Source organism: Panthera pardus, unplaced genomic scaffold (assembly GCF_024362965.1).
Source record: "Panthera pardus isolate Hobbes unplaced genomic scaffold, ASM2436296v1 HiC_scaffold_11, whole genome shotgun sequence".
In the NCBI taxonomy this organism is placed as follows: Eukaryota; Metazoa; Chordata; class Mammalia; order Carnivora; family Felidae; genus Panthera; species Panthera pardus.
In genome coordinates, this window is record NW_026526666.1 from 35,774,370 (window position 1) to 35,791,024 (window position 16,655).

At 43.1% G+C, this 16,655-nt stretch overlaps 1 protein-coding gene across 1 annotated transcript in view; it reads left to right on the plus strand.

Moving 5' to 3' along the window:
- The window catches only part of LOC128775930 (uncharacterized), a 31,206-nt gene extending 18,035 nt beyond the window's left edge, over window positions 1–13,171 (plus strand). Inside the window, exons 4-6 of the mRNA XM_053899156.1 lie at window positions 2,969–3,128; window positions 4,292–4,464; window positions 12,415–13,171. Coding sequence (XP_053755131.1) covers window positions 2,969–3,128; window positions 4,292–4,464; window positions 12,415–12,547 — 466 coding nt within the window. The 3' untranslated portion in view covers window positions 12,548–13,171. The remainder of the gene's footprint in view (window positions 1–2,968; window positions 3,129–4,291; window positions 4,465–12,414) is intronic.
- Window positions 13,172–16,655: the final 3,484 nt, after the last annotated feature.

The following is a 16,655-nucleotide window of genomic DNA, read 5'->3' on the forward strand; positions in this document are numbered from 1 at the left end:
TAAGTTTTACTTTATTTGAGGGAGACAGAGAGAGTGTGAGTGGCAGAGGGGCAGAGAGAGCAGGGATAGAGAGAATCCCAAGTAGACTCTGAGCCGCCATTGCAGAACCCGAGGCAGGGCTCGAACTCCCGAAACTGTGAGATCATGACCTGAGCCGAAACCAAGAGTCGGATGCTTAACCAACTGAGTCACCCAGGCGCCCACCCCAACCTCCCCACCACCAACATGTCTTAAAGAGAATCCACATAAAAAGCTCTGACAAAAATAGTTAATAAATGTGGAAAATGCCTGAACAGAATTGAGTTTTTAGTCCTCCAGGCCTTTGTCAACCTTTCTACTGCAAAACAGCTTACAGGAAATCTGTATGTGGCCGGGAATATTTTATTGTCCCTGAGTCAGCCGACACAATCCGATTTGTCTGAACTGATGAAATCAGAAGAAAATGGAGACTTATGTTAAGTGTCATTCCACAGAGACATTATGTCTTATACTCTCCTGGTCTGTGTACAGCCCAGTTCCTTAGAAACACGATTTCTTCACCTTTGCACTAACGACGGTAAAGAAGTGGTCATGAATTGTCCACCATTTGTTTCTACATTCTAAATTTTTTAAAGGCTTGAAATAAAAATGGGGCCTTTGGGGGTCTGGGAGCAGAAGCAAAGACTGCTCTTAAAGGTTCTTCATTAACAGTTCTGCACTGACAGTGCCTGGGATTCTCCCTTTCTCTCTGCCCCTCCCCAACTTGCTCGCTTTTGAAATAAATAACCTTAAGACAAAACAAAACAAGGGGCGCCTGGGTGGCTCAGTCGGTTGAGCGTCGGACTTCGGCTCAGGTCATGATCTCACGGTTTGTGGGTTCGAGCCCTGTGTCGGGCTCTGTGCCGACAGCTTGGAGCCTGGAGCCTGATTCGGATTCTGTGTCCCCCTCTGTCTCCATCCCACCCCTGCTTGTGCTCTGTCTCTGTCTTTCAAAAATGAATAAACATAAAAAAAAGTTAAAAAAAAAAGGCAAAACAAAACAAAAGTTTCTTCATTCAAATGTTGTAAACAAAACACGAAATGTTCACTGAATCCAGTTCACCCTCTTGAATGTGTAACAGGGACTGGCTTCCTTCCTGAAGAGGCTGTTTTCTGAGTGTTGCTTATAGCCAGAGATCTCACTTTTCTGTTTTGAATTTTCCCCCTTCTACTGGACCATTTCTCTTTTTGCTGTAAATCCTTGAGGCCATGTAGTCTTTTCACAGATACCTTCCAACAGTGAGGGAGCTGAAATATCCCCCAAATAAATTTCTGACTCATAATGTCAATGAATCTGAAGAGCTGGGAAGTTACAGAAAGCAGGCAGAGAGGCCCTTCTCTTATTAGTAAGTGTTCCCCTTTAAATGTTTCTCCTCCACTTTCTTCCTTCTGTGGCTTTGCAAAAATCCACAGCTTTCTCAGCCATTCGTGTTCTTCCCTGGGAGCAAAAGTGAAGATTCTATTTTTCTAGTCCAGGAGAGCACCAGCAACTCTTCCTTGTAAGCATCTTCTTGGGTGAAGGGCTTCTCTCTTTTTTAAGCCAGCAACTTCCTCTTTTAAACACAATTCTGGATTTAGTCACTGTATTTGTTGAGAGGACACAGAGCAAAAACCCTGTGATCTTAACCCCCAAGCTCTTCCTCCCCAGAGAGCTCCCAGGGAGGCAGGAGGAAGGGTAAGAGACTCCCCGGGAATCCGTGCTGGGAGAGCAGAACCTGGGCTGCGTTCTGGAGGGAGCCCCGGAAGCCCAGTGGGACAGGGGTGGAGGAGGGGTGGGGAGAGGACAGGGAGGTGTTTGCCCCCCTCCAACTCTGAGGACCCTCTGCAAATCAGAAGAGAAGATTGGTCACATTATTTTATACTTGAGGCAACCCAGTGAGATCCACGTGTTCATGTTTCTGGTCTATTTGTTCTCTCAACTGGAAAGAATTTAGAAGTCTGAAAAAAACTGCCAGAATATTGTCTCCTTCACTCTGGCTCCTGCCAACTTAATTTGAAATTGGCTTTCTCAGTTCTCTCTTTCCCATCTGGGAAGAACCCAGACAGATTTCTGCCTGCAGATGGTAAAACTCTGCCCCACATCCACGCGAGATCTGCTTCTTCTAGTCCAAATTAGGAGGTTGGCTCAAAATGATGTTGGTGACCTTTCGGGCCACACTGGGGATTGTCCCAAGGGCAATTAGATGGCTGCCCAGGGCCTGATGGTTTTCCTAAAGACTTGCAGTTTTTCAGAAAGGGCGCGGTAGGGAATTGGAGAGAAACTATAATAAGAGAAAGTCTGAAATGCCCTGGAACGTCTTCAGGTATGACATCATGGAAGTAGTGCCAGTTCTTAGAAAGTTATCCCAAGGCTGAGCACACTATAGGCTCAGTCAGACACTTGCTAAATATTTATAGGATGAATGAATAAACACACTACTAGAATGAACTAAATAAACACTCGATAAATACGAGGGATGTTCTTTATGTTTTCTTTCATTTGTTTTGATCGAAAAATATCTTAGCCATTTCCCACAATTTTGTTTTCAGATTCAATCTTGTTTCCAAATTGATGAATACAATGGCTGCTGGCCCAAAGACCCCTTCCCACCATCAGCAAAGGTGACTGCTACGATGGCATTCCATCTCTCTGTCCCTGTTAAATTTGAGTATACCAGTGGGAAGGTTGGAAAACATTTCTGCCCCTGAAAATATATCAGACACTATCGTGTGCTGAGGATTCTACAGGCTGCATGTGACTATCAAGAAAACAATCAATCTATGAACCGCTGAGGTGGGTGTGAACACCACTGCCCTGGGGCTGTTTACATTCCTCCCAGCTGCCAGGTGAAGGCATCAGATGGAAGGCGGAGATGTCATTCCCTCTTTGCTGCCAGATGGAGGTGGTCAGGTAACATTCCTCCCAGCTGCCAGCTGAAGGTGATCTGATGGTTTTCTTCCTTGTTTGCAGTCAGCATTTCTGGAGTTTGCCCCCCAGGTATGCCATCCAGGAAGACCTCAAGCACAACGGGGTGATTGTAGGCAAGACCGAAGATGTCAGCCCTTGCCAAAGGAAGGTTATGGAAAGTGGTGGGGTTGTGTACATGAATGACCTCCCAGTCTACACTCAGGTGGGTCCCAGGACCAGAGCTCCTCAGCACCTTCCCCAGATCAGCACCCCAGGGGTCATGGAACCCAATGCCTACTCTCCTGAATCAATGCCGTACTGAGTTGCTCAGTGGTTTTCTTTTCTTTAAAAAACAATTTTTTTAAATTTTTTTGTTTATTTTTGAGAGAGACAGACCGCAAGCAGAGGAGAGACAGAGGGAGGGAGACAGAGAATCCGAAGAAGGCTCCAGGCTCTGAGCTGTCAGCACAGAGTCCAGCGCGGGGCTTGAGCTCACAAGCTGAGAGATTCTGACCTGAGCCGAAGTCAGACACTTAACCGACTGAGCCACCCAGGCGCCCTGCTCAGTGGTTTTCAAACTGTGATCTGCACAATCTGAGATATTCTGCCCAGAATGAGCAAAAATTCAAGCATTCCCACTTCTAAACTGAAGAGCTCTACTTTTTTTTTTTTTTTTTTTTAATTGATTTTGTATTTTAGGCTTCCATGCTTTTATTAGAAGGGAATGCTGCATTCTTCAAGCAACAATGATAGCCAGTGAGGCCAAGGATAAGGGGTCTGACGGTTCTAACATAGGACCCTGTTTCCTATAGGCACTTAACGCATGTTCATTAGATTGAAGAAGCACCGCTTTCTCTGAACTTCATTTCCAAATTGAAACCTTTAGGACTGAGTCTGCATTCTTGTGACTTTCACTGCAGGGAAACTGAAACCAACCTGAAGTTGGACCGTGTTTATTTGCTATCGTTTAACCCAACCAACACCTCTTGTTTACAGAACACCCAGCTCATAGGGAGCACTCAATGAGTGTTTGTTGAATGGATGAGTCAAATGTAAGATGTGTAATCCTATGCAAGGGACTTGCCCTCATTTGTAAAATGAACCTAAATCCACCTTCTTTGTAGTTTGTAGTGAGGATTAAATGGAAGAAGATAGGTGAGTTGTTTAGCACATAATAGGATCAAGAAATTTTATTTTATGCTCTTCTCTTTCACATAAGCAATAGATATACCCTGCATGTACTTGAGGGAGGTGATCTCATAAGTGAAGAACCAGGCAGTGAAGAACATGCTGGTGGCCAACAGCAGCGTAATTGGAGGGGGAGGACAGCCAGGTGCACAGGGCTGGTATGTCTCCTCATGGTCTCCGGCTCTGTTTTGCTGGCAGAAAAGGATCGTCCACCATTCTGCCCTGTCTGGGTTTTCATCTGCTGCCCTGGACCTTCTTGCTGGGGTTCAGGCAGAGGCTGTGATGACATCAGGAAGATTGGCCAGAATGATCCTATCAAAAAGTAAGCTCTGCATGGGAAACGTGGTGGCCAAGACAAAAGTTGTCTTTCGGTGAGTTGTTTTTATTTTATTTTTCTTTAACGTTTTTATTTATTTTTGAGACAGAGAGAGATAGAGCATGAACGGGGGAGGGGCAGAGAGAGAGGGAGACACAGAATCGGAAGCAGACTCCAGGCTCTGAGCCATCAGCCCAGAGCCCGACACGGGGCTCGAACTCACGGACCGCGAGATCGTGACCTGAGCTGAAATCGGACGCTTAACCGACTGAGCCACCCAGGCGCCCCTCGGTGAGTTGTTTTTAAAATCTATGGAACGTGAGCAAAGGGGAGCATTGCACAGAAAAAAAAAATCTGAATAAATATATGAACACACAAATAACCTAATGCATGATCTGTCTGCAGACAGTAACGGGATCCATAGAAAAGTGACAGTGGTTTCCTTACTCCATAAAAGCCTCTTCTTGCTCTGGACACAGCCATTCTGAATGCTCAAAATGGACCATGTAATTTCCACCTTGTTTAGGGCTTCCCCTGCATTAAAGCTTGCACTTTTTGTCATAATCTAGGTTTCAGCATAGGGTGAACGGATATACATTAGAAACATAGTATTTCCTTCCTACTGAGCGTTGCCATCTTCAGACAGCACACAATCACTGTCCTTCAGTGAAACTTTCTGCCTCTCAGGGCTGATTGCATGGATTGTACATATACACTTTAATGTTACTTACTTCAAGGTGAAGAGAACTGGGGAAGAATTTCCTTCTAGTCCTAAAAGATTTCCTAGGAGTTTTAAAGACGTTGTGTTTTACTCATAGACTTTGCATCCAGTCTGGATGTAAAAATCGCTCCTCTCTATGCACTGCGACAACAAGAGTGGTTTTATAATTTGAAGGGGATAGGTTAGCATCACTACTGAGATGGAGGGCGACATGTATATTTCAGATACAATGTAGGGATCTAGGTGTGTGGTTTAAGTTGGATCAAAGTGCCAGTAAAATGTTAAATTATTTTTATATGATATTCTTTTTTTTAAATGTTCTTACCTATTTTTGAGACAGAGAGAGAGCGTGGGCAGGGGAGGGGCAGAGAGAGAGGGAGACACAGAATTCGAAGCAGGCTCCAGGCTCTGAGCTGTCATAACAGAGCCTGACGCGGGGCTCAAACCCACGGACTGTGAGGTCATGACCTGAGCCGAAGTCGGATGCTTAACCGACTGAGCCACCCAGGTGCCCCTATGATATTCTAACATATCATCCTTTTCCTCTCTTTGAGCTGATGTTGGCACACCACCGTAATGATATCTGTCAACAAACAAACTGACCTTGAGCTGCATAGAAAAACACACAATAGCTTTGTCTATGGGATCGACATCAAGATAAACAAACAAAGCATTTCGGGTTGGGCATGTCCCCAGCTCAACATAAAATGGACTCAAGGTATGAGATGTTTTCTAGTTATACTCCAGTCTTTGACAAACCTCATTTGGTTGCTGTCCAAGAGACAAGAAGTAAACTTTAAGAGAAGCCTGCTCCACAACTCTCACGTCAGAGTGGTTAATGACCGTCATTGTCAAGTCCTTATTTCCTACACCTCGGCATAGTGGTGTGCTGATAAAATGCCTCAACTTCCGTAATGTAAATACTCCTGCTGTGGCTGATTTTGAGCTACCAACAGTTGCTGGTTTGCAAAATCCCTGAATACTTAGCAGTTAGATCTGGTGAGCTGTCACAAGGTGCCTCTGATGCCCCTTTGTGTCTGTTTCTCTTCCATGCTTCCTACGTCTGGGGCTTTATACCTGCTCTTACTTCTGCCTGGAATGTGCCGGTGACCCTACTCCTTACTCTGCAGTCTGGCTCTTCAGTTAATGTTGTTGGAATCCTTAAGGGAATTAAACAGTGATAAAAAGCACTTGGAAGAGTGCCGGTTGTACAGTGAATGCTATTTAGGGGATGTTTATTAATATTCTTTTCCTTTAGTGACCATCAAGACTGAATTAGGCATTCCTCTTGTGTGTGCCCCGTCTGCTCTGCTTCTCCTCCTGTGCTACCCGCCCCCCCCCCCCCCCCCCCCCCCCCCCCCCCCGCCAAGACTGCGTTGTACTGGTTTCCTTTCTGGCCCTTGTTGGGTCAAGCTTCATAATGGAAGCACTGACCTCGTTTTCTGTTGCATCCCTGGCTAGCATAGTGCCTGGAAACTGGAAGACACTCGATGTATACTTGTTAAGTAATAACCTGTTAGGGCATTGAATCTGTTGTTTACTACCAACTTAAATTAGAAATTAAGAGGGTAAGGAGCACCTCGGTCGCTCAGTCCATTATGCATCCAACTCTTGGTTTTGGCTCAGGTCATGATCTCACGGTCCGCGGGTTTGAGCTTGGTTTCCGCTCAGGTCATGATCTCACAGTCTGTGGGTTTGAGCCCTGTGTCAGGCTCCATGCTGATAGTGCAGAGCCTGCTGAAGACTCATGCTCTCCCTCTCTCTCTGCCCCTCCCCCCTCAAAATAAATAAATAAACATAAAAAAAGACATTTAGAAGGTCAGTGTGCATGTCAGAAATGATTATGAGGAAAGGGTGGAGGGGAAGATACAGTGATAGCTAAAGAAGATGTATTTTCTGGGGCTGTAGTAGGCTTTATTTCTGCTGACAGAAAGGGTGTTCCATTGATTGGAGTAGCCAAAGTAGGGTCTGATTCAGTTTGTGGTCTTCTGGTGCTTCCATGGACAACTGCATTATCATGGAGGGTAGTGACTTCTTGGGCATCATAAGAACACTTGTAAGTTCAGGAACTCTCTTTCTATTTAAGACCCTTATCCTGAGTGTGTGTCTTTGGCAGGGAAAGGTGGTAGGGAGAGGTTGTCTCTAAAACAGCTCTAATGAAATCCTTTTTTTTTTTTTTTTTTTTTTTTGATTGACTGTAAGTGCTTCTTAACCACTTTGAGGTTACAGATTCCTTTTAAGAATTTGATAAAAGCTTCTAACCAAGAGAATGCTCTGTGTACATAAATACATAAATCTTACACACAATTTATTTGTGTACTTCCAAAGAACCCCAGTGTAATGCTCCTGTCTTCATGCATTTTGTCTGATTTATCTTCATAATATTTCTTTGAAGTTGGTAGGGGTGGAAACGAAGAGTGATGAGTTCATTTGCCCAGAATACATAATGGTAGCAATTGCATAATTGATTAGGATGGCATAAATAACGTCACCTGGCCATCCGGAGTGACTACTGGAAATTGAAGTGCTATTTTAAGGGAACTTGCTTTTATTATGAGGTACTATCTTTTATTTTTTTATTTTTATTTTTTATGTTTTATTTCTTTTTGAAAGAGAGAGAGAAAGACAGAGTGGGAGTGGGGGAGGGGCAGAGAGAGGGAGACACAGAATCCAAAGCAGGCTCCAGGCTCAGAGCTGTCTGTCAGCACAGAGCCGTCTGTCAGCACAGAGCCTGATGTGGGGCTCGAACCCACGGACGTGAAGTCATGACCTGAGCCAAAGTCAGACGCTTAACTGACTGAGCCACCCAGGCGTCCCCATGAGGTAATATCTTAAACATTTAATCAAGTCCTGGAATCTTCTGCAGTTTCATCTGGTCTACGCCACGTTGGGAATAATCATAGTCATTCTTGTGTTCATTACTCACCATTGCAAACAGACAATTGGATGGGTTTTAAGCTAGCCTGAGACCGAATAATTACCTAAAATTCTATCCTTTCAGTTGTATATTATGTAAGAGCTGGACTCCAAACACAGACATTAACAATGAGATTCTCTGAACTTTCTCATGTTTCTGCTAATGGAGGGTGGGGTGCGGTAGAGGAGGCTAACAAAAACCAGTTACTCTGTATTTGCAGTACATTTGGAAAGCCAGTTTCTTTTCCTAATTTTTTCTTGCCCATGTGAATAGTTTAATGCATCTCTATTTCCTGGAGACAAACCAGGCCAATGGAAGCAAGTCAGGTCTTCTCTAAAAGGAGGGATTAAGTTTGTAGTTTCCAGTGTCTCTTCTGTTCTAACATCCCATGGTTGTCTGAAGCTGTCTTGGAGACTCTGGGGACGCAGAAAAAGGCCAAGCAGGATTAAACATGTTCTTCAGATAATCAACTGTTTTCACTTTAGCAATTAAATATGAAAAACTTCTGGGGTACTGGGTGGCTCAGTCAGTTAAGCATCCAACTCTTGCTTTTGGCTCAGGTCATGATCTTAAGGTTCCTGAATTTGAGCCCCACCTTGGGCTCTGTGTTGGCAGTGTGGAGCCTGCTTGGAATCCTCTCCCTCCCTTTCTCTCCGCCCCTCCTTTGCTCTCTCTCTCTCTCTCAAAATAAGTAATAAACTTAATATAAATAAGTAAGTAAGTAAATAAATAAATAAATAAGAAAGACTTCCGTTCTCAATCTCTTGCCAAGTTTCATAAGAACAGTGAGAGACTTATTTCTAACAATGTTGTAGACAAGTAGAGGTTTGAGAAATGAAATACTAAGCCTTATATAATGACACATATTTCAGGAAGAGAAATGGGATATTCTGAAACAAAATATCCATGTGAATGACTTTCCAAGGGCAAAAATATAAAGAACCTCTTCACCAGCATCAGAATATTTATTGGGCAGGAGTCGACAATGTTATAAGCATCTTGGGAGGTAAGTGTGACTTGAAAAAAACAGCAAGATCATCAACGAGTACAGCACCATCAAGCTTCTTTTCTCTGGGAGTTAATTCTACTTGGTTAAAAGTTTCATCTCGGATATAATTTTGAATGCTGCCGGGTACAACAGAAGTTTTCTTTCCTAAGCCCAAGTCTTCTAAATTCCTGGAGACAGAATTAATATACAAAGTACATTGTACACCTGTGTGTTTGTGGGGGTGGGGTAGGGGAGGGGGGCCGGGGGCTGGGGAGTAAAGCTTGTTCACTCACATGTACCAGATATCTGAGTTAATTCTCTGTAGGTCCTGTGACTTACTTTGTAACAGTAAACAAATTACACTTAGGAATGGGAAAATCTTAGATGAGATAATGGAATTATCTGGAGCTTTGGCTAAACAGCTTGAAAGGTTTTATTAGAGCTGTTTTAGAGATAGCTTACCCCTATCTTCCTGCCCGTGCACATACACGTAAGATAAGGAGCTTGAAAAAATAGGGAGAGAGCCCCTGAGTATACACCAAACCCAAAACAAGGAAAGATATCCCCAACAAAGGGGTAAGTCCCGCACAGGCTGTGATGGCTCCTTATCTTCACGCGAGGGAATGCTCCGGGCCCATGGTACTCTTCAGCAGCTGTGCAAGGGTCAACAAACTGCTGCCTTTCCCAACACAGATCTATCTCTTCCTAGCGGTGTTGGCCAAGTTATTGAACCTTGCTGAGTTGTTTCCTCATCTGTAAAATAGGAGATAGAAATAATAATGTCAATAATAATACCTACTTTGTACAGTTTAAGGATTAAACATGATAATGAATATACGGGGGGAAAATACATCAGTATTATGCCTAGCACATAAGTGCTCAGTAAATGGTATCAAAAAGTCAAGGAACCGAACTTCAGTCTGCCCATGGTACTGTGTTCCCTGGGCGGGAAGGAAGTGGAGACATTCAGTTACCCATTTCAGAAACATTTATTGAATGTCTTTTATGTATCAGACACTATTCCAAGTGACAAGACTTCAGACATGAATAAGAAGAATCTCTTCTGATGGTTAAGTTAAGCCACTCACCAAATAAATGTAATGTTGGGGTTGATGAATGCTTGAAGAAAAATGAGGCCAAGTAGGGTGATTTCATGTGAGAAAGAGTATTAAAGAGAGGCTGATCAGGAGAACTATGTGGAGGTAACAGATGAGCAGAGACCTGAAACAAGTGGTGGGAAAAGCCTCGAGAAGCTTGAGGAAGAGTGTTCCAAGCAGAGGGACCGGTGACTGCAAAGGCCCTGAGGGAAGAACAAGGTAGGATGTCAAAGAGTGGGAAGAAGCCACTCAGCAAGAAAGACTGAAGGCCAATGACAAGCAAAACCCAGCAGTCTAGAGCATTAGAGGTCCTGGTAAAGACTTTGGGTTTAACTTGGAATGTGTTGGATAATAATACAAAGAATATGACTTACAATTTTGAAAGATAATTCTGGCTGCTTTCGAGGGGACAAGAACAAAAGCGTTCAAATAGGGGCTATTGCAGCACGTTTGGAAAGAGTTGATGCTTATTTGGACTAAGGTATGATGGAGGAGGTGAGAAATGTTTAGGGGGAGAGCTTGAAGTTGATGGGTTAAGACATGGTATGTGGGAGAGAGAAGGGGCTTTGCCTGAACAGTCTGGTGATTGGCTAGGGGATTACTGAGATGGGGAACATTGGAGAAAGAACAGGTGTGGGGGGAGGGGGGAATCAGGAGCTCATCTTCCACAGGGTGTTTGAGATGCCCATTTAATGCCCAAATGGCAGTACGAAGTGGGCCACTAAAAGTGCAAATCTGGAGCTCAAGTGAGAGATTAGAGTGAAGATATAAAGCTGGGAATCATAAGCATATAGATTGTATTTAAAGTCATGGGATTGATTGAAATTATTCAAAAAGTGAGCATGGATTAAGAAGAAAAGAGGTCAAAGAGGGAGCCCTGGGACAGGGATCAGGAAGATGAGGGCATCCTACAAAGAAGGCAGGGAAGGAATAGCCACATCCCCACTTGACGATAGAGATACTGAGCCTTGGAATGGGCTCCTTTCTGGCCCACAAGTCCCCCCACCTTCATCCCAACCTTAAGCCCAGTGCAGCCTTCTCTTCAGCCAGCAATGCATTTAAAGGGATTAATCCAGAATCAGTTTAGGACATTGTAACACTCTACACATATTCATTAAATAGTATGTACAAGTGGATGAATAGATGACTATTGACAGATTTTATTTTATTCCTCCTTAAATACTTATTTATAAATATTTACTTGCATTTGATTTTTCTCCCTGGAGAAAAGATTGCACTTGCTTTGTTTTAAGGTCTATCAGAGAAAATTTTTGCTGAAGCCAGAAATCTTTTCTGTTAGCTTTGATGGCATAAACCTTGGAGAACTTTTATAAAGTAATAATGAAAACATTTGTTCTTAAAGAAAGGGATATGCAAATTTTAAATCTTACAATTTCACTGGATAAGATATTAGAGGTACCATCTATTAATATTCATTTACTGATTTCATTATGAAACCAAAACTTATGTAATGCTTATTTGTACAAAGCATACGATTAGCTGCGTGTAGGATATGGTAATTGATACTCCAGTAAGAACAGTAATGAAAATTAGTAGTAATATGTGTCAGGTCCAAAGGCTTTTACATGCATTTAGTTTTGTTTTGTTTTTTAATTTTTTTCAATGTTTATTATTGAGAGACAAAGAAAGACAGAGCATGAGCATGGGAGGGGCAGAGAGAGGAGGAGACACAGACTCTGAAGCAGGCTCCAGGCTCTGAGCTGCCAGCACAGAGTCCGACATGGGACTCGAACTCACACAAACTGGGGAGATCATGACCTGAGCCCAAGTCGGACGCTCAACCCACTGACCCACCCAGGCGCCCTGCATTTCATTTTTGTTCATGATTCCCAAGGCATCCTGTGAGAATCATACTGTTATTACTTGTTTTGTACAAAATCAAAATTCTAAGAGTTAAATAACATTCTCGTAGTCAAATGATTAGAATTGAGCAGATTTGAACGCAGCTCTGTGTGTTGACAGAGCTTGAACTCTTTTTTTTTTAATGTTTTCAATGTTTATTGATTTTTGAGAGAGAGAGAGAGCACGAGAGAACACAAGCCACGAGCAGAGGAAGGGCAGAGAGAGAGGGAGACATAGAACCCGAAGCAGGCTCCAGGCTCTGAGCTGTCAGCACAGAGCAGGAGGCAGAGCTCAACCCCACAAACCGTGAGATCACGACCTGAGCCGGAGACACCCAGGCGCCCCAACTGAGCTTGAGCTCTTAATCACTCTGCTCTGGGACCCCTTTTCACTAATCAACATCATCATCTTATTCATAGCTTAAAACTGAAAACATCATTAACAAGCTTGACCAACATAAATAAGCATGTGTTTCCAAACAAACAAAAATACATAAGTGAAATTCTGAAATCCACATTGAAGCAAGAGAAAAACCCATTCACGTTTCTATAAAAAATGGTAACATTTTCTGTAACATCTCCTGGAAAGCGCAAGCCCCAAACTGGAACTTGGGTGTCCCAGCAAAGCGCAAGGGCAATGCAGAGGCTGCAGGGAGGCGCCCCAGCAAGGACCCTGGCAGCCGCTGTCCTGGCGGGAAGCGCCGTGGAGGCCTCGGCAGCAAGAGCGGAAGCAAACACACTTGGAAGAAAGCAAAACCCAACACAGATGGTCTTGGGCTATACGAGCAGTGGTACCAGAGCCCCGATAGCGGCGGTGCAGCCTCGGCAACATTATGCACGGAGCCAAAGAAGCAAAAACCCTAAGGGACAAAGAGAGAGGAGGAAGAGGAAATTCTCTGGCATCTTCACAAAGGCAAGGGACTAACGTTGGTAGTAATCATGCCACCAAATTCAAGGACTGAACTTCAGATATCTATTTGGAATATGCTTAAGAGACACAATGATCTGAATCTGTGACTGATCATCCGCTGGATGTGTTTTAATAGGATCATACATACTAAAGTGCATTGTATATAGCAACATGGCAACTGAAAATAATTACTTATACTATTGCTATTGATTATATAATAATGATCACAAATATTATTAGTAAATAAATGGGTGATTTTAAAAACTCCATACCAAAGAGGCTTTTGTTATTTTGCCATTATTAATTCAATCTGTAATTTAAATGGCCCTATTTTCTATGTTTTTGTTTCTGTGGATAGTCACCATATAGTAAGGTTCTTACGTTGCCAGGATGACCAACTGGTTGTTATCTGATAAATCTGAGCTCAAGGACGTTAATCATTCTGTTTATGATTCCATTACTTCATTTGCCCAGGCCCTTTGCTTTCCCATAGTAATTCTTCCTGTCTTCAGAATTCTTAACGTGATCATTTTAATTGTTCCCCATTACTTCCTATTTTAAATTTTGTTAGATGGCATTTAATAAGGCTTCAGTTTTGATTATAGAATGGACGCTTTTTAAAAATTTTACGTGGCTCTGTTTCTTCACTTAAAATCACAGCAGTAGGGTTCTGTTTCCCATCAAAAGGTATCTATCCTACATAGCTTATTTCCCTTGGTTCAAAGATTCCACTGGAGAGCCACCAATTAATTTCAGATTGTCCCACACATATAAGGTAGGTCTTACTCCTCTACCAATTCTGAAAGAACACATCTTCCAATTGTGTGAATTCCAATCCTGAAAGAACACATCTTCCATTGATGAAGAAAAAAAATCTCTAACTAGGGTTGCCCAGGCAATAGAGATGGGATTTAAGGAATGTACAATTATGGCCACGGCTGTCTGGTTCTCGTTCATACTAGAACAACTCATGGTACTTTTTTTTCTTGCACTGGAAAGGAATATTAAAAAAAAAAAAAAAAAAGCTAAGAGCCAGGGTTAGATAACTTGTGATTTTAATCAGAATTTTCAACTATAAAAAATAAGAACTTGAAGATTGGGGTTTGAAACAAAAACAGTTATGACATAATATTGCAAAATATTCTTATCGCTTAGTAAAGGCAAACTGTAAATTATAAACCTTTTTCCACACATTTGATCTTGTATCAAGTCAAAGCCCAATTATTTCTGAGGAGTGGGTCTTCTTTCAAAATAAGAGATTGTACTCTCAAAGCTTTAAAAACACCCCCCTCAATGACACGTACACATAAACTGTCAAAGAAACATTTGCAGAGAGTCAGAGACATTTCTGTAAATGCTATGAGAAGATTGTGCATCCTAGTGTCTTCTTGACACGTATTCTGCTTGCTTTGGGATTCAAAAACGAGAGATGTGAAAAGCAAGGAGAGGCAAAGCAGCAATAATAGCAGCAGCCCCCAAAGGAGCAGCAGCCGCAGTGACACCTCTGTCCCTGTTGGTCTCCACTGTTTGGCAGCTGCTAAGTGGACACCTTTTTGGTGGCTGTCCATGCATGCAGACAGAGCCTTTTTTTTTTTTTTTTTAAGTTTATTTATTTATTTTGAGAGAGGGGGCAAGGGAGAGAGAGAGAAAGAGCAGGGGAGAGGCAGAGAGAGAGGGAGAATCCCAAGCAGGCTCTAAGCCATCAGCGTAGAGCCCAATATGGGCTCAAATTCACCAATCGTGAGATCATGACCTGAGCCAAAACCAGGAGTCATGCTTAACTGACTCGCTACCCGGGTGCCCCTGAGAAGCCATTTTAAAAAGTCAGGCTTTACAGGTTGTCACGTTTTTCCTAAACTTCTCTCATTGGAGTACACGAGGACACATTGCTTCTGAGTCTCTGCATTCAAGATGGACTGGCTCAAATAAGGTAGGATTTTAAGAGATGAATGTAAAATTCTTTTTTCATGAAACAAACTGACTGCATGGATAAAAGATGAAAGAGACCTGGCTGAACAATACTTCCTGTCAGACATAGCAAGGAGTTTTAGTTGATCATGAATTCATTATGAGCCAAGAGGTATATCACTGCCTAGAAAGCTAAGACATGGTTAATGCCCAGAAAGCGTTAAGGCATGTCAGCCCATACGAGGTAACAATTTTGCTATATGCTGCATTGGCCAGACCATGCCCGACCTGGAATGTACAGATTAGCTTTGCACCACATCCTTCAAGTTCATCAAAAAAGGTTATGGGTGATGGGGTACCTGGGTGGCTCAGTCGGTTGAGCATCCGACTCGGCTCAGGTCGTGATCTCGCGGTTTGTGAGTTCGAGCCCTGCATGGAGCTCTGTGCTGATGGCTCAGAGCCTGGAGCCTGCTTCAGATCCTGTGCCTCCCTTTCTCTCTGCCCCTCCCCCACTCATGCTTTGTCTCTCTCTCTGTCTCTCTCTCAAAAATAAAAATAAAAAATAAAACATTAAAAAGAGGTTATGAGTGAGATGGCAAGAAGTCTGGAAACTATGTTATAGGAGGAACAGTTGAGGGAATTTGATTTATTTAGCCCCAAAAAGGAAAGCTTTGGAAAGCAGAAGAGGAGGAGATACTGGTTGTTCATCTTCGATGCCTGAAGAGTACCTTGTGGAAAAGCTATCATAGTTGCTCTGGAGGTTCCCAAGGGAAAACCTAGGAACAGTTAGGGTCATAGTAGACAATTTCCAGCTCAAGGTTAAGAAGCTTTTTGTAATTACTATTTCCTTAAAGTATGCTGGGCTGCTTACTCAATGGGGTGGTCACCTTGGTATATCTGAAAGATCCCAGTAAAGGCTGAACGCTTTCGCTTATAGGAGGGGAAGATGGATGTAAGATGGGACTCTGAGAGTTTCTATTCAAAGTGTGGAAAGGATGGCTCATGGAGAGTTTGGAAGCCATCCTGGCCCACGCTGCACCCTCTCGTGGTGGAGTCTTAGACTGTGTCACCCTAATGGTGACCCTGTTTTTTCCATCGCTGCGAACCAGACTGTGGTCTTGTTATCTAATTTAAATTACCATCTACCAAAATCACATTTCTATGGTTGTTGAAAACGGCCCCAGGAGGCTGTGTTCCTCCATCTGAACTGACGATTCTTGCTCAAAGGTGGTGAGGGATGAGGCTCCCAGGCATCTGACCAGCCTGAGCCTTGTTCTTCTTGGGGATGGAGACTGAATAGCATGGTTAAGATCCTGCCTTTGGAGCTACACTAAGTTCAAATCCTAGCTCCACACATCACTATCTGTATGAAACTGTTTAACTTCTGGTGCCCCTTCATCTGTAAACTAGAGATGACACTAGTTTGAGTCTGTCTCGTGGGTTGTTGTGAGAATTAAATGAGCAAAGGGGTATTACCTACTGTGAACAGAGCCCACTGCTACTTTCATATTTAATTTTTAACCCGTATACCTCAGGCTGACACCTGCATTGAAATGTTTGCTCGAGCTAGCCTCAAAAATGATTTCAGTACGTGGAAACGCCACTTAGATTCAACCCTAAGGTGTCATCCCAGCAAGCTGTAATCAGTTCTTGAAAAACAAATTGGGTTTAGAAGACCACCTAAATATTCAAGTTCCAAAGGACAGGATCTATTGAGGCAGTGGTTCTCAGAGTGTGGTCCTTACATTGGCCGCATCAGCCCCAGCTGGTGCCTTGGTCCTCTCAGGCTGCTATAACAGAGGTAGCAAGGACTGCGTGGCTTAAACAACAAACACGTATTTTT